Raw genomic sequence first — 18,345 nt, forward strand, 5'->3', positions numbered from 1 at the left:
TCCAGTGCCCCAGTCAAGCTTAATTCCTAGTGACGCCCCTCGTCATTGAGGCTGGTTGTGGGTGACTGTTTTGGGATGGGAATTATTATTATTATTATTATTATTATTATTAAAAAGGGTAGGTTTGTTTTTGTTTACATTTATTTTTTAATATATGTATTTTATATATTTTATGATTTTTCTCGTTTCTGTTTAGCAAATAAATTAATCAGTTAATAAATAAACTCAAATCCATAAACACTGAAATCAACACCACAGTGAAGGATTTATTTACTCGTTATTGTATTATATAACAGTTAATTTGATTTAGTTATAAGGTAAAAAATTCTGATAATTAGAAGATACAAATATAGATTTATTTGTTTAGTTTTGTTTATTTTCTGTTCTCTGCTGCATTCTGCATATTGAGGCTCCAGTATAAGTGACATCAGTCCAAATAGCATACTCAGATATAAAGTTCACTATGTAGGGTGTTACAGCCAATGAATTCATACCCTATGTAGTACACTGATGTAGGGAGCTGAGAGAGGTTTGGAATTAGACCCGTGGCTAGTTCTCACTGTGGTCAGAGAGAAACCGGAAGCGGACCAACACTAATCCCGGGCCGGGACGGTGAGTTTTATTCACACTCACAGAAATACAGGTGTGTGGGGATTATAAAATAATTATTTGTGTTTTAAAGGTTTGAGATTTGAGTTCATTTGTGAAAATAAGTGCCTGGCTGAAGTACAGTGAAACTACAGATCAATCAGAACTTAGATGTGTAGCTAATTAGCCTAGCCTAGCAATGCAAACAAGCGGATCTGAGGCTGCGATGTCTTTAAATTATAAAATAAATTAAATAAAAGTTTGTACATATAAAATAATCGCCAAAGTTAACAATTTAGTCGCCATAGCCTTCATTATTTACACATGCAGAGGCTGATTTAGCTCACTGACCCTGTTGCCGATGTTAGAGAATCAGTTTTTGTTAAAATAATTATAAACACAGGTTACTTCATTTCTGTGACCATTTTATGAACTTTCCATTTCTATCATCATCATCGTGTGAAAGACAAGCGACACACAAACCAAATGAGGGAGAAGTGTGTTGACCTTCATAAGTCAGGGAATGGTTATAAAAAAAAAAAAAAAAGACTCACCTGAAAGTATCCATTCCTACTGTTAGGGCATTACTAATAAAAAGTGGACACCAACTTGAACTGTTACAAACTCGCCCTGAAGAGAACCCGAGTTTATTTTACCCCCCACGTACAATGAGGAAGAGGGGCAAAAAAAATCCCCAAGGCTCACTGTTGGTGAATTACAAGAAAAAGTAAACTCTTGGAGTTTCCAAAACCACCATCAGATGTCACCTCCATGCCAAGAGGTTATTTGAAAGGTTTCCAGAAAAAAGTTTTTTCTGTCAACCACAAACATCTCATTATCTCTAGTCGTTTTGTCCTGTTCTACAGGGATGCAGGCAGCTGGGCAAGCAGGGGCGGAGCTAAGGGGTGGCCGGGGGCGTGGCCACCCCAGGGCACGCCTTGGCCCCACCCTGGCCACCCCAGGGCCGGACAATAAAATTTATAAAAATGATATGTCCCACGAAATGTTAGTTCCGTCCACTGGATTTTTGTTCCGCCTGTTTGGTTTCTGCGGGGATACATATTACCGTAGCACATAAACATTTCGCGCGTTCAAGCAGCAGGTGGATGAGCAGGTTGTCGTGACGGTGGTGGTATCAGATAGTCATGCTCTAGTCCGACAACACAACAACCTACGAACTACGTGAACGTGCAATTAATTTGGGAGGTAAGTTATAAAAGTTTTAAAAGGTATTGTGCACTACATTTCTATATTTACATGTAACATTCATACACTCTCAACACAGACACACAACTCATGCACTAAATTTTTATATTTAAATGTAACACTCATGCACTGTCTTAACACTCTCTCTCACTCATATATGAACACATACTTCACTCTCAACACACACTGTCTTTCTCTCACTCACTAAGGTACAACTCATGCACTCTCAACACTCACACCACTCATGCATGATGCACTACATTTCTATATTTACATGTAACACACTTACTGGTATACACAACACTCGTGCACTCTCAACACACACACTCATGCACTCTGAACATACTCTCTCTCTCTCACACACACACACACACAACTTATGCACTTCATTTTTGTATTTACATGTAACATATCTTCACACACAATTCGTCTACATGCAGTGCACATACTTTCCCCCTCTCTCTCTCACACACACACCACTCATGCACTACACCTCATCTATGTCATTTTACATCAGTGTAACACTTTCACTCACTCACACACACACACACACACACACAAACACAAACATTTTGTAACTCAACACATTTAGTTTATACAGTACTTACAATGGACAATATCACAACATGTGTTTACATATGTTGTATGTATGAGTTAAGTATACAAGTATTTTCCTTTTCCTGAGCAAAGCACTCTTTATTCAAGCCTGACTAATATCCTTACTACTTCCCAGGTGCCTGGGACAGGTGGTCTTTTAGTTTTTACTTTTGCATTTTAGTAGTGATTGTTAAAATCCTGATGCTTAACTAGAGTAAACAAGTTGGATGGTTTCTTTGTTTTGCAGATGCTTTATGTTACATAAATAAATTAATACATTAATTTCTGACCTCTTGGCTCACATGGGTTTTGTTCATGAGTTAGGCACCAGATATGCCACCAGATACATCAGAATACAGGAAATCAAATCTAGCTAATTCAAAATTTCCTGGGGGAGGACCCCCGGACCCCCCCCCCCCCTTTTTTAGTCACAGCATGGCCACCCCTTGTATATCCTTGGCCCCCCTTTGGCCACCCCATGTAAAAAATCCTGGCTACGCCACTGGGGGCAAGTAAGAAAGAGTAGTAGGCAGAGGTTAAGTCAGGGACCCCAGCAGTAATTGAAAAAAATAGAGGAATGTAAGAAACTATCAGCATGGGTCAAGGGGGCTGGAAGCCCTTTGCGGGGTGCAAGGGCAAAGCCCCTTGAAGCTGTTGAGATTTTAACATTTAAAGATGCTATAGAGCACATTTTTTACATAGATTTAACATAGAAAAGCAACAGAATTTAACAATGTGTATCTATTTGATGGCATATTTTATCATCTATGACATAAGTGGCAAAAAAAATTATTTATAAAAATTAGACAAAAATGTAGCTTTGAAGAATATACTTGCCTAAATATTCCACTGATTTTGTTATAACAATAGCATCCATAGTTCATCTCATTTGTTTATTTTTTTGTTTCGAGTTAATGTCGATACTAGTCTAATATAAGCCACATTCATTTTTCAAAAATCATGAATATGAGCAGAAATCAATGATTCAGTAATATTAGATATATACATATGTACAGCAAATATTGGAGATATTTGATTTTATTTTTTTCAAACCTTTTTGAAAGGTTTTACTGCAGAGGAATTTAATGCTCTTTTCTGGGGTGCATTCTGTGAGCTTTCCTCCAGTTTTCTCTGCTTTTGTTTCTCTGATCTTTCCTTCTGTTTTTTTCTGATGTTCCTGCAGTGCTCTTTTGGATAGTTTCTTGGGTACTCTGTTCACATGAGCTTTTGTTTCAAGTTCTGTATTCACCACATTCATTAATCTCTTCTTGGATTCAACTTCCTCTCTGGCTAAGCGCAACTACGCTTTCCACGACATATTGAATTAAGTTCAACGCATTAGAAACAAAAGCACGAACGGAGTTAAAACACGTTTTCTAGCAAATGGGCGCAGCCATATTGTTTTCTCGTTCTATCACATACAGTCTCGCGGTATTTACATCAGTTTAACTTCCGAGTGTTCCCGAATGTCAACAAGAACAAACGAAGCCGACGAAAACATCGCTAAACAAGCAAACCAAATTAGAACGTGTTCTGCTGGTCATTTTACTTAAACAAACATATTTTTAACGGATATACAAGAGATTAAAAAAAAAAACACTTTGGCTAGAAAAATAGTGGAATTCCGCTAAATAGTGGATGTCTGGGATCCATGCTGAGCGGAGGCTGCGTTAGCCGCCGCCGCGATGTATAAAAAAAGAGGGGGGTCCAGGGGTCCTCCCCCGGAAAATTTTGAAAATGTAGATGTTAAATGGTGAATTCTGAGTGATCCTGAATGCAAAATTTTATTTTTATGAAGTATAAATTATGAAGTAAAATCTTATGAATTTCAATTCTTTGAAAAAACACTGTGAGTAGCCGGCAATGGAGCATTTGTAGGCGGCAAAATCGCCGGTTGCCGGCAGTTGTCGAGAGGACTGCGCAGGCAAGCTGGAGCCTATCCCAGCTGACTACGGGCAAAAGGCGGGGTACACCCTGGACAAGTCGCCAGGTCATCACAGGGCTGACACATAGACACAGACAACCATTCACACCTACGGTCAATTTAGAGTCACCAGTTAACCTAACCTGCATGTCTTTGGACTGTGGGGGAAACCGGAGCACCCGGAGGAAACCCACACAGACACGGGGAGAACATGCAAACTCCATACAGAAAGGCCCTCGCCGGCCACGGGGCTCGAACCCGGACCTTCTTGCTGTGAGGCGACAGCACTAACCACTACACCACCGTGCTGCCCCAACCACAAACATAAGCACCTGAAATTTGTGAAACGCTAATATAACTTTTATTACAACCGTGTTCTCTGGTCTGATGAAACAAAAATAGAGCTTTTTGGCAATAAATACTCAAGGTGGGTTTGGTGTAAAAAGAAGGACGGCTATAATGAAAAGAACCCGATCCCAACTGTAATATATGGTGGAGGTTCTGTGATGTTTTGGGGCTTTTTTTCCTCCAAAGGCCCTGAAACCTTGTTAGGGTACAGTGGTGCTTGAAAGTTTGTGAACCCTTTAGAATTTTCTATATTTCTGCATAAATATGACCGAAAACATCAGATTTTCACACAAGTCCTAAAAGTAGATAAAGAGAACCCACTTAAACAAATGAGACAAAAATATTATACTTGGTAATTTATTTATTGAGGAAAATGATCCAATATTACATATCTGTGAGTGGCAAAAGTATCTGAACCCCTAGGATTAGCAGTTAATTTGAAGGTGAAATTAGAGTCAGGTGTTTTCAATCAGTGGGATGACAATCAGGTGTGAGTGGGCACCCTGTTTTATTTAAAGAACAGGGATCTATCAAAGTCTGATCTTCACAACACATGTTTGTGGAAGTGTATCATGCCACGAACAAAGGAGATTTCTGAGGACCTCAGAAAAAGCGTTGTTGATGCTCATCAGGCTGGAAAATGTTACAAAACCATCTCTAAAGACTTTGGACTCCACCCATCCACAGTCAGACACATTGTGAACAAATGGAGGAAATTCAAGACCATTGTTACCCTCCCCAGGAGTGGTCGACCAACAAAGATCACTCCGAGAGCAAGGCGTGTAATAGTCGGCGAGGTCACAAAGGACCCCAGGGTAACTTCTAAGCAACTGAAGGCCTCTCTCACATTGGCTAATGTTAATGTTCGTGAGTCCACCATCAGGAGAACACTGAACAACAATGGTGTGCATGGCAGGGTTGCAAGGAGAAAGTCACTGCTCTCCAAAAAGAACATTGCTGCTCGTCTGTAGTTTGCTAAAGATCACGTGGACAAGCCAGAAGGCTATTGAAAATGTTTTGTGGACAGATGAGACCAAAATAGAACTTTTTGGTTTAAATGAGAAGCGTTATGTTTGGAGAAAGGAGAAACACTGCATTCCAGCATAAGAACCTTATCCCATCTGTGAAACATGGTGGTGGTAGTATCATGGTTTGGGCCTGTTTTGCTGCATCTGGGCCAGGACGGCTTGCCATCATTGATGGAACAATGAATTCTGAATTATAGCAGCAAATTCTAAAGGAAAATGTCAGGACATCTGTCCATCTCAAGAGAAGGTGGGTCATGCAGCAAGACAACGACCCTAAGCACACAAGTCGTTCTGCCAAAGAATGGTTAAAGAAGAATAAAGTTAATGTTTTGGAATGGCCAAGTCAAAGTCCTGACCTTAATCCAATCAAAATATTGTGGAAGGACCTGAAGCGAGCAGTTCATGTGAGGAAACCCACCAACATCCCAGAGTTGAAGCTGTTCTGTATGGAGGAATGGGCTAAAATTCCTCCAAGCCGGTGTGCAGGACTGATCAACAGTTACCGCAAACGTTTAGTTGCAGTTATTGCTGCACAAGGGGGTCACACCAGATACTGAAAGCAAAGGTTCACATACTTTTGCCACTCACAGATATGTAATATTGGATCATTTTCCTCAATAAATAAATGACCAAGTATAATATTTTTGTCTCATTTGTTTAAGTGGGTTCTCTTTATCTACTTTTAGGACTTGTGTGAAAATCTGATGATGTTTTCGGTCATATTTATGCAGAAATATAGAAAATTCTAAAGGGTTCACAAACTTTCAAGCACCACTGTACATGGCATCATGGACACCATGAAATACCAGGACATTTTAAATCAGAATCTGGCTGCCTCTGCCAGGAAACTCAAACTGGGTCATCAATGGATCTTCTAGCAGGAAGGTGATCTGAAACATATGTCGATGTCCAAAATCCTGGAAATTATGAAGAACACAATGACGCCCTGATTATTCCTGACTTTATCAGTGCAGTGATATTTAACGAACAGCTGTACACTGTATTAAATTATATAATTATATTAAAGCCCTGTGATGTGTGTGTTAGAACATCATACAGGAGTGTAAACATGGTGGATAACCGCTATGCCACGGCGTTAGTGATCGGCTCCGTGCTGAGCCTGTTGGCCAGTGTGTACCTCTCAGTGGCGATCGGTACTAAGCACTGGTACCAGTACCGCAGTCCACCAGTCAGCAACGACGCCAACAATGGCTCAGACCTACGGAAACTGATGGAAGATTTCAAGAATGAGGATGGAGACGAAGGGAAATACAGTCAGGCTCTGTTCCGCCTCAACGGCTCTCTGGGGCTGTGGTGGCGCTGCATCTTCACACCTCAGCAAGGTGAGGACATGTCTGTGTGTTTGATATTAAAGCAGCCGTGTGTGAGATATTAAAGCAGCTGTCTGTAAAATTTATGGCCCCCAGATGTCTGTGTCAGGATATACTTTTACACCTCATGAGTTATCTATTGAAATAAAGATGCAAGGCTTCTGTCTGATGTGGCTCATTTCAGGGCCAGAAAATCGTAAACAGGCTTTTTTTTTTTTTAGGCACACTCGCACAGAAATGTGCACCACATTTCATGATCCAGTCACCAACATTTAGAAGTAACAATAAAACTGGACATACCATGTCTGTACCATTTAAAGAATGAAAACTAGAAAAGTCCTGAACTGAAAAAAACTCCAAACTGCACAGATTTATTATATCTTTGTGAACGGCTGTTCGTCTAATTCAACAATTTTGTGATTTATTAAAGGTCTAGAAAAGTTTTTAAAGATCACAGATCATAATTTAACTGTTCAATTAAATTAAATTGGTGTGTGGGAATCAGTGAATGAGTTAAATCTTTGTGTTTTGGTGTGAAATGTTTTCCTTCCTGTCTCTGTGTGTAGACTCGACGATGGTGTCCGTGTGTCAGGCCTTCGCTTTACCTCAGCAGTTTGAAATCAAGTACAAACACCTGAATAGCAGCAGCGGAGAAGAGGACTTCCTGCGCACGTGTACGTCTTTATATTTATGTGGTGGTGCTTGAAAATTTGTGAACCCTTTAGAATTTTCTATATTTCTGCATATATTTTTTTCTCTCCATGCTCTCACGGAAGGCGGTCGCATTTCTCTGCCTCTCCTCTCCCTTATCTTCCCTGCTTTGCTCCTCTTGTCTCGTCTGTCTATTGCCTATACTTTTGAGAGACTCTCTCCACACTGCTCTCCAAACTAAAAAATCATGGAATTGATTAATTGGTCTCTTAACGAAATTGAGACAATTTTCTCGACGAGAAGCCTGGGTTCGGGGGAACCGGCCTGTCCTGCCGGAACGTTCGCAGCTGGCTACATGATGGACGCGTGGGAGAAGTGGCAGGTCGTGTGCCTGGCAGTTCTTTCTGTGGAGGACATTGAAGACATCAACCTATTTGGAACCATTATTACAGGTCTTTTGCTGATTGGATTAGGCATTGCCCTGGTTTATCGAGGAAATCAGAAAACGGTGACAGCTGTCCAAAGCCCCATAAAGCTGCCCGACATGATTGAAGCAGTGGGCAGAGCTGTCGGCACTCAGACTGTGGCTATTCAGAACTTGAACCGCAACATGGATAACATCATGGAGAAGCTTTTGGCTTTGTAAAGGATAATGGATCGCTTCGGAGACCAGAATGGACAAACAGAGTAGTCATGCAAAAGAATGCGTCTACTCGCCCCAAGACCAAACAATCCCAATCTTATCTGCTTTCGGCTCCCTCAGACAGCACTGGCCTCAGTCAAGGCCATTGCTGGAACAACAACTCCCCCTGAAGATCACTGCAGTGAGACGCTCTTGCATTCCTTCCCCCACTTCCCACAGTCGCCGCTTTTACCCCCAGTGTGACAAGCGGGTGCGCGACCAGTGCCGTCCTGGCTGCAGGAACGGAGGGCTGCTTGCTTGCACTGGGTTACCTCTACCTCCACCCCTCCACCCTTACCCCCCCCCCCCCCCCCCCCGATCGCCCCTCCCCCCTCAAGTCCCGAGTTTTCATGTTGTAAAGTGTGCTTGTGTTATTTTGTGCTTATGTGCTGAGGTGTTTTTTTTTTTAATGTTCCCACAGGAGCATAGTGTGGGGGTTGTTTTTTTTCTCCTCCCCTCTCCTCATATTACTCTGTATTTTTTCTTTTCATCCCTGTCTTCCTGTCCTGTCTACTCCCCCTCTGTCAATTGTATGTATGTGTATATGTAAGGACGGGTTGATGGCCAATTTCGCTGGTACTTGTGACTAGTGACAATAAAGGGTTCATTCATTCATTCATTCATTCATAAATGTGACCTAAAACATCATCAGATTTTCACACAAGTCCTAAAAGTAGATAAGGAGAAGCCAGTTAAACAAATGAGACAAAACTATTATTCTTGGTTATTTATTTATTGAGGAAAATGATCCAATATTACATATCTGTGAGTGGCAAAAGTATGTGAGCCTTTGCTTTCAGTATCTGGTGTGACCCCCTTGTGCAGCAATAACTGCAACTAAATGTTTCCGGTAACTGTTGATCAGTCCTGCACACCGGCTTGGAGGAATTTTAGCCCATTCCTCCATACAGAACAGCTTCAACTCTGGGATGTTGGTGGGTTTCCTCACATGAACTGCTCGCATCAGGTCCTTCCACAACATTTCGATCGGATTAAGGTCAGGACTTTGACTTGGCCATTCCAAAACATTAACTTTATTCTTCTTTAACCATTCTTTGGTAGAACGACTTGTGTGCTTAGGGTCGTTGTCTTGCGGCATGACCCACCTTCTCTTGAGATTCAGTTCATGGACAGATGTCCTGACATTTTCCTTTAGAATTCGCTGGTATAATTCAGAATTCATTGTTCCATCAATGATGGCAAGCCGTCCTGGCCCAGATGCAGCAAAACAGGCCCAAACCATGATACTACCACCACCATGTTTCACAGATGGAATAAGGTTCTTATGCTGGAATGCAGTGTTTTCCCTTCTCCAAACATACGCTTCTCATTTAAACCAAAAAGTTCTATTTTGGTCTCAACCATCCACAAAACATTTTTCCAGTAGCCTTCTGGCTTGTCCACATAATTAGCAAACTGCAGACGAGCAGCAGTGTTCTTTTTGGAGAGCAGTGGCTTTCTCCTTGCAACCCTGCCATGCACACCATTGTTGTTCAGTGTTCTCCTGATGGTGGACTCATGAACATTAACATTAGCCAATGTGAGAGAGGCCTTCAGTTGCTTAGAAGTTACCCTGGGGTCCTTTGTGACCTCGCCGACTATTACATGCCTTGCTCTTAGAGTGACCTTTGTTGGTCGACCACTTCTGGGGAGGGTAACAATGGTCTTGAATTTCCTTCATTTGTACACAATGTCTGACTGTGGATTGGTGGAGTTCAAACTCTTTTGAGATGGTTTTGTAACCTTTTCCAGCCTGATGAGCATCAACAACGCTTTTTCTGAGATCCTCAGAAATCTCCTTTGTTCGTACCATGATACACTTCCACAAACGTGTGTTGTGAAGATCAGACTTTGATAGATCCCTGTTCTTTAAATAAAACAGGGTGCCCACTCACACCTGATTGTCATCCCATTGATTGAAAACACCTGACTCTAATTTCACCTTCAAATTAACTGCTAATCCTAGAGGTTCACATACTTTTGCCACTATGTATGGTGGCATAGCTGGGTAAATGAGAAGGGTTGGTGAAAGTATGGGGGTGTATGTAGGAGCTAGGAGTATATGTATGTGGAGGTGTATATGTAAATGGTGTTTATGTATGTATGTACTTGTTTATGAGATGTGAGTTACAAAGATCTGACTAATGCTGAACCTGATAACATTGACTTGTCTGATGTGAAAACAAATATCCCTTTGGGACAATAAAGACTATTCTAATAATTCTCACAGATATGTAATATTGGATCATTTTCCTCAATAAATAAATGACCAAGTATAATATTTTTATCTAATTTGTTTAACTGGGTTCTCTTTATCTACTTTAGGACTTGTGTGAAAATCTGATGATGTTTTTGGTCATGTTAATGCAGAAATATATAGAAAATTCTAAAGGGTTCACAAACTTTCAAGCACCACTGTATATGATTTATTTACTGTCTCTGTGCGGATGTTTTCTGATTTAGAGGGTTTTCGAGGATTCGATCTTGAGGATTATGGACAGTGATCAAATACACAAATATCCCTCTATTAACGTGTGTGTGGTCTTCAGCTCTGTGGCGATGTCGCTTCATCTTTCCGCTGCTGTCTCTCGGCCTGGTGTTTCTGGCGGCGCTGGTCGGAGTGTGTGCGTGTCTCTGTCGCAGCCTCACCCCCACCCTGCTGGTCGGGTTCTTGCACCTACTGGCAGGTAAACGCACCTTATACACACCTACACACTTTATAAACACACACACATTCAGTAACACTACAGACAGTAGTGTACACTCAGCTCGTCACATGCAGTTAAAAGTCTACACTTCCCTGTACATATCATATCAGATCTTTTTCCACATTTAATGTAATCCAGCAGCCAACAAAATTCAAGTAAAAAAAAAATCATTCAGGGGGTGAAAGATAATTTACAACAGCCTCTTTGCATAAGTATACACACCCCTGAACTAATACGATGTTAAAGAGCCTTTTGCTTGGAGCCTATAACTTTAACAGGGGTGTGTAAACTTTTTTGCCCACTGTATTTGTATCTATACACATGTAACTTTATTCTTGTAAAGAAATAAATGCATTAAAAAATTTTTGCATAAGGATAATTAATATTTTTAAATAAATCTAAGTTTGTAAATGTAAATACATTTTAAATAAATGTAAATGAGTGATCGTGGTTCTCACTTGGCCACAGGTCTGTGCTCTCTGGCGACAGTGTGCTGCTTCCTGGCAGGAATGGACCTGCTGCACCAAGCGCTGGAGTGGCCCGAGGGCGTCGACTGGTCTCTTGGCTGGTCCCTGTACCTGGCCCTGATCTCTTCCCCGCTGCAGATGATGGCTGCCGCTCTGTTCCTGTGGGCCGCCAGGAGCCACCACAAGAACTACACTCGCATGACTGCGTACAGGGTTGCATAATTCACACCGCATCACCCCCCAACTGGAGAACCGGAACACGTGATCAGCGTACATCTGAGAATCAGACACATCACATCCACTGTTCATCTGAGGCCTCACCTGAGTGACTAATTACTGAGCCTCTATAGTGTGTTGTAATCTCCTCATTACTGTCTTATTCACCACTAAACCCTGGCATACAGCGGAGTCCAAACGTCTGAGTGAGCAGTGAATGTTTCCTCAGCACCACGACACCATCCTGCAGAATATCCATCAAAAATAACTTGCTGATCATCATCTGTTCATCAATATCAAACAGAATAGTCAAACATATTCCTGTAAACATCTACAAAAGTGTGTCAAATGTGTTTTTAAATCCGTAGATTTATATAATTTTTAAGATAAACCTGGGATTTGTGATCTTGTTTCATTTTCAAGTCTCAGTGGACCTTTTTCTGGCCCTGAAAAAAAGCTCTGCCCCCTTGGCGTCACTCACAGAACTGATCGGAAGTAATGTTTCGTCTGTAGAGTTCCTCATTGACTCTTTCCTACGAAGTGCACATGAAAGTAAAATTAGTGGCTTTTAATTTTTTTAGCATAAATAAAGTTATGTTAAAGATTTTTGTTGGAAAATATATCGACTTAAAAAATGTAAAAACACTTCAAGTGAAGGAATAATGCTCAATCATGATTGTGGGTGTGGCACATAAGGACCAATCTGATTGGCTGCCACTAAATGATATGAGCATCTTATTTGTATTCATTTTTTTTTGCTCTGTATTGCTGTAATTTTTCTCATCCTTCATATGTCTTAAAAATAAATGTTTTGAGTATTATAATGTTCTTCCTCGTATATTGCCACAATGATAAAGTTTTGACACTCTGTGGTTTCCAGTAATTACAATACAATTAAATATTTATTTGCATATTATATATTATCCCATTTGAGCTACAGCTGAAGTCTTTTCATGTCCTGATTTTATTTTTAATTATCAGATTTTTAGCTGAAGTTAAGTTTCAGACTTAAAGTGAGTTTGAAATGGTTTGCTGTTTGGGGGGGGGAGTCCAGTAGCCATATTGGGATAAATATTGAGGTGAATTGTTAATTTCCCGTGTTCATGTGTGAAGCTGTCAAAAACATAATCCGATGAGTTTTGTCCACTTTATTACAGTAAATTCAGTGTAATTTCTGTGTAAATGTCTGTATACATATCATTTTCAATTGCAGTTATTTAAACGGTGCTTTAACCACTGAAGCCTTTTACTAATTTTATTTTTCTTTCTTATGGTCTGGATTATGGTCTTCATGACGCTTATAACCTGTTTTTTATTTTTTTAATCCTCATATTGGAATTTTTTTATACTTCACAATCACTTTAATTCTGTATTACGGCTGTTGTGTGTGTATTTATGTATTTATAGATGCGTTGAAGTTTTTTAGCGAGTTGGAGTTTTCATGTGCCTCATGATTTCTCTGAAACCGGATGCAGTACCTGAATGCGGAGTTGAAACAGATACCTCACAGTCAGGAGGAGACACCAGAACAGTCTACTGTGACATGTCAGTGCTGTCCAGATTACCGTCTGTGTCTTTTAGGTTTTTCTATGTGTTTTTATATTCCTACATTTCAAAGGAGTGATCACAATAAATGTCTTTCCAACTGGAATATGTGTTCAGTGATTTATTTATATTTATTTACAGCTTCGAAGTGTGATAGAAAATAAAACCTGATCTGCTGTCTCAGTCTTAACCTCTGTAACCCATGGTGTGGATTTGATGATGGCTTATTGTACAAGTCTGAGTTTGGGATTTGACCAAAGGTGGAATAGAGAGAGGAACAGAGAACTGAGTGTTAACCTTTTAATAAAGCTCATTTACATTAGCTGAGCTTCACCTGTGTTCCTCAGTGGTGAGAGTTGTGGTTTCTGGAGGTTGTTGGGTTGAGCTCCAGGCATAGTGCTCTGGGTGAGTCATGACTCTAATTACTGGGTAAAATAACTTTAAAGCTCATTAACCAAACACCTGTAAATATGTTGACAGCTTATGTTTTATTTGGAAATGTTCCCAAATGCTGAATGTGTGAAATGTTTTAAACACTTCCCAGAAAGCACACAGATACAGAGTGTGTTGGTGAGCAGTGCTACTTCAGAGCTACACTTCCTGTTACTGAGAGAATGGACATGGAAGTTATGATCACTGAACTTTTACCAGCTCACCTGGAAACACTTCACTGGCTTGCTTTGAGTCATTGATCAATGAGCTAATGAGCACCATTTCATCTCATCTCATTATCTCTAGCCGCTTTATCCTTCTACAGGGTCGCAGGCAAGCTGGAGCCTATCCCAGCTGACTACGGGCGAAAGGCGGGGTACACCCTGGACAAGTCGCCAGGTCATCACAGGGCTGACACAGACACAGACAACCATTCACACTCACATTCACACCTACGGTCAATTTAGAGTCACCAGTTAACCTAACCTGCATGTCTTTGGACTGTGGGGGAAACCGGAGCACCCGGAGGAAACCCACGCGGACACGGGGAGAACATGCAAACTCCACACAGAAAGGCCCTCGCCGGCCCCGGGGCTCGAACCCAGGACCTTCTTGCTGTGAGGCGACAGCGCTAACCACTACACCACCGTGCCGCCCCTAATGAGCACCAGTACCAGTAAAAGTCCTCAGTGGTGCAGTGGTTAGCCTCATGGTTGCCGATGTGTGAAATCCCTGGTTTGAGTCTGTGCATTTTATTTTAGCTGTAGTTCAGTGTTATGTATAATAAGGTGAAAAACTCTGTAAAACAGGTTGTGTGCATTCCTGTAGCTCTTGTATGAGCATGGCCTCGGGCTTGAGAGGTTGCTAGTTCAAACCCCTTCCAGGCTATGAGCAGAGAGTGGGGGTTAATATCATGGGAGCTTGGGCTGGGCCACACAGACTAGTAGGAGGTTATGGAGAAAATGACTCTTAACCCTTTGATGCAAAACATATGCACACCCCTTCTAATGCACAACAAGGGTCAAAAATGACCCGCATTCATTTTCCAGGTTATTTCATGCTGACTGAGTTTTTCTTTGCTCTATCTTTTGAAATCAATTTATTTTATGATTGAATATTCCAAGTATTCTTTAAATATCTTGTTTTTAATTACCACAAATCATTAATTTCATTTTTTCTTTCCTACTTTATGAACAAAAATACTTTTTATATTACTACACATGGGTCATCCAAGTGTGATTTAAAATTAAATGTCTTAATACTATAATAATAATTTGTTTCAAGTAATTACTTTAGCAGTGAATGGGGCCAGTTATTAATTTATTAACTATGTAGTTAGCTAAGCCAACTACAATAAAATTAGCTAACTAAAGTAGAATATGTCAACAGCTAGGTAGCTAATAGTAATTACTTGTAACTTTCTGACAAGTAATCTACTCACTCTCAAGGTAACCTAAACATCATCAATTTTTTCTAAGGTGATGTTAGAACAATTGTTTTCATTACTTACATTACTTACATGTATTAGATGAGCAAAGGGCGCTGTGCTGAGCTGTGAAATGTCTGACACAAGCACAATTCACAGTTCCCACCAAATGCTGTAGTAAATGCATGTGGGTCGTTTCTGACCCATGTGTGTAAACTTGATGTAGAATTACAAAAGCTGTGCTTGTTCATAACTCAAGAAAGGAAAAATAAAAATGATTTGTACTAAACAAAAACAAGATATTTACTGCATATTTGGAAAAGTAAATGACAAAGTGAATTTATTTCAAAAGTATATCATAGGAACACTCAGTCATACATGAAATAACCTGGAAAATGAATGCAGGTCATTTTTGACCCATGTTGTGCATTAGAAGGGTAGTGATACAAAAAGGGTTTTTATTCAAAAAGTAAGAAAGGAAAAAATAAAATAAGGATGTATGATGATCAAAAACAAGTTAATTGAGGAATACCTTGAATACTGAACGATGGAATTAATTTATTGCAAAGATATAGAAGATAAAAACTCAGCCGGGTCACTTTTGACCCATGTTTTGCATCAAAGGGTTAAAATGGAATATGTATTTTATTTATAGTAGTGATGATTGAATACAGTCTTACATACAAACATTTTTTGGTGAAAATGTAAAATATATAGGGTGGCATGGTGTAGTGGTTGGCACTGTCGCCTCACAGCAAGAAAGTCCTGGGTTCAAGGCCGGCGAGGGCCTTTCTGTGTGGAGGTTGCATGCTGTCCACGTGGGTTTCCTCCAGGTGCTCCGGTTTCCCCCACAGTCCAAAGGCATGCAGGTTAGGCTAACTGGTGGCTCTAAATTGACTGTAGGTGTGAATGTGAGCATGAATGGTTGTCTACAGTATGTGTCAGCCCTGCGATGACCTGGAGACTTGTCCAGGGTGTACCCTGCCTCTCGTCCATAGTCAGCTGGGATAGGCTCCAGCTTCCCTGCAACCCTGTAGGACAGGATAAGTGGCTACAGATAATGGATGTAAAATATATATAATTTACTTTTTCAAAATAATTTAAAATTCAAAATTAAAGTTTAAAAAAAATCATGACAATCTAGTGCATCATTTTTTTTTTATTATTTTTTTTTGTAAAACCTGACTTTTTGAATATTTTTGGTTAGGAATCATGTTATAGTGATTTTTAAACCTGAGGCTGTGATTTATAAGAAAAACAATTAAAAGATTAGAATCTTTAATCTTTGGTTTTTTTGCATACAACTTCCTGTCCTCATTTTGTGAACTCCTTGTTTTTAGGTTTTATCTCAGTCTCTTTTCGCTTGTATACTTGGGATGCTCAGTGTTTTCTTGTGAGCCAGATGGAAGGCGATTCCCTTCTCATAGTAAGCCGCCTCATTAATGAACAGAGGATGAAGTGGTTCTTCTTCTTCGTAGCTCAGCGTCTCTCCAGAGAACGTCAGGAACACAGGATCTCCCCGCTGGAGAAGGCAGAAGTCTTGATCCTGGAGAATTTATTCACATCTCATCTCATCTCAGACATAATACTGAAATTTTTTTAAAAACTCCAATATCATGACTTCACACCTAGTCTGACTCCTTTAAATTGTGTTTCAGGAGTTTGGGCCAAAAATGTTCACATTTAGCCATTTTTCAGCTTTTTGGCATTTTCCCACCGCAGTTCAGCCTTTATCCACACGGTGGCAGCACTGCTCACACACAGTATTTTAGCTACATCGGTACAAGTAGGACTCCTGAAATTGAGGTATTTCACCCACGTGACCAAGTCACGTGACGCAGCCATTTTGGACGGCACGCTTAAGTCCTTCAGTGCAAGGCGGTATGAGATGGTGGAGACCTTTGCACATTTTAACAAGAAAGTAAGCTGTGATTCGTGTTAAATTGGCTCTGTCTTTTATCACAAACACTGTACCCAGCCTTGGTATGGAGCCCTGTGTCTTTATTTCTGTGTCCCGTTTCTTTCTAGCCTCTGTTATTGCGTTTTATGTCTGATGTCTGCTACATGCAACTCTAGACAAATTAACACTGCCTTGTTTCACTGCTCAGATGGGTTAACAAACACTGACCCATTTACTTTTTGCTATATATTTTATCAAAATTGTGTTAACTGATAAACTAACCTGAAATGAAATGATCACTGCAAAGTCTGGAGTACTCTGTTGGCTCCCAATCCTGTGTCTTCACAGCTGCAATCCATTTGGCCCTCTTGTCTGGGTCAGTAGGAAACCGGTAGTGATGTGTCGGTCGCGAACGATCCGGTTCAAAGAGCCGGCTCTTTGAAGTGAACGACGGGAGCCGGCTCTTCGGTGGGAGCCGAGTTGGGGAGCCGAATTAGTTTTTTGTCCTTAGGTGCCTCAGAGAGAGACTTTCACAAAAAAAGTTGCTGTCCGATTGCGTCTTTGTGTTGTCTATTACCATTCAAAGGAAAAAAAGTAGCATGGTGTACGCCTACTTTTTTTGGTTGGGGGGGTTGATGTCATTCACAGCTGTGAAAATACGAAAATTGGTGAATGCTTAAAGCTGTGGAGCGCAGGGGAGAGGAGTCTGTGAGGCACCTGAGGAGGAGAAAATCAGCTGTGTATTTTATATTGGTAATATAACAGTTTTGCATTATGTTTGTGAGAAAATAATTTATTAATTGGTAAGTAAGTTTTATTTCTATAGCTAGAACATTGTTACACTGCTATACTTTACAAAGCTTTACAATGGCTACAAAAACTAAAAAATAAAATGGAAAACATCCTATTGATAAAATATAAATAATAATGTAATTAATTAACTAGTTAATTGCAGCAATTAAATCAAAAATAAAATCTCAGGAGCCGTTTGGGAGCCGAAAGAGCCGGCTCCTTATAGTAAGAAGAGCCAAAAGAGCCGGCTCCCGAAAAAGAGCCGAAATTCCCATCACTAGAAACCGGTAAAAGGAGCGTCCTGCACGCTGTCCCTGTCTGTTGTGGCAGCCCACAGCACAACAAGCAAACACCATGGTTATTTATAGAGTGCTTACTGACAAATTAATCTATTCTAGGTGTCTGTAACACTTTTTTTTTTCAAGCTGGTTCTCCCTCTCTGTCTGCAGCGTTAGTATGTAGCTTGACGTTCAAAATGGCGGACACCGGGGCGTCACGTGACCC

At 40.5% G+C, this 18,345-nt stretch overlaps 2 protein-coding genes across 3 annotated transcripts in view; one reads left to right on the top strand and one right to left on the bottom strand.

Moving 5' to 3' along the window:
• The first annotated feature begins 533 nt into the window (after window positions 1-533).
• Window positions 534-13,397, top strand: cldnd1b (claudin domain containing 1b). Its single transcript, XM_060917251.1, has 5 exons — window positions 534-612; window positions 6,739-7,034; window positions 7,589-7,696; window positions 10,905-11,042; window positions 11,532-13,397. Exons 2-5 carry the CDS (start codon window positions 6,761-6,763, stop codon window positions 11,750-11,752), a joined length of 741 nt encoding a protein of 246 aa, XP_060773234.1. The 5' UTR covers window positions 534-612; window positions 6,739-6,760; the 3' UTR covers window positions 11,753-13,397.
• A 2,980-nt stretch (window positions 13,398-16,377) lies between these two features.
• Window positions 16,378-18,345, bottom strand: part of LOC132883536 (N-acyl-aromatic-L-amino acid amidohydrolase (carboxylate-forming) A-like) — a 49,240-nt gene continuing 47,272 nt past the window's right edge. Inside the window, exon 7 of one of the 2 annotated variants that reach the window (XM_060917252.1) lies at window positions 16,378-16,695. In XM_060917252.1, the coding sequence (XP_060773235.1) occupies window positions 16,498-16,695 (198 nt within the window). In that variant the 3' untranslated portion in view covers window positions 16,378-16,497. Of the gene's footprint in view, window positions 16,696-17,252; window positions 17,767-18,345 lie in introns of those variants that run through there. The other variant, XM_060917253.1, reaches the window with a different exon arrangement.

The sequence above is a fragment of the Neoarius graeffei genome, chromosome 3 (genome assembly GCF_027579695.1).
Source record: "Neoarius graeffei isolate fNeoGra1 chromosome 3, fNeoGra1.pri, whole genome shotgun sequence".
Classification (NCBI taxonomy): Eukaryota; Metazoa; Chordata; class Actinopteri; order Siluriformes; family Ariidae; genus Neoarius; species Neoarius graeffei.

Bases quoted from the DNA above. Each gene is read 5' to 3' on its own strand.
- cldnd1b (XM_060917251.1), top strand. From the start codon at position 6,761: ATGGTGGATAACCGCTATGCCACGGCGTTAGTGATCGGCTCCGTGCTG. The intron at 7,035-7,588 runs GTGAGGACATGT...CTCTGTGTGTAG, and splicing joins CATCTTCACACCTCAGCAAG to ACTCGACGATGGTGTCCGTG. The intron at 7,697-10,904 runs GTACGTCTTTAT...TGTGGTCTTCAG, and splicing joins AGAGGACTTCCTGCGCACGT to CTCTGTGGCGATGTCGCTTC.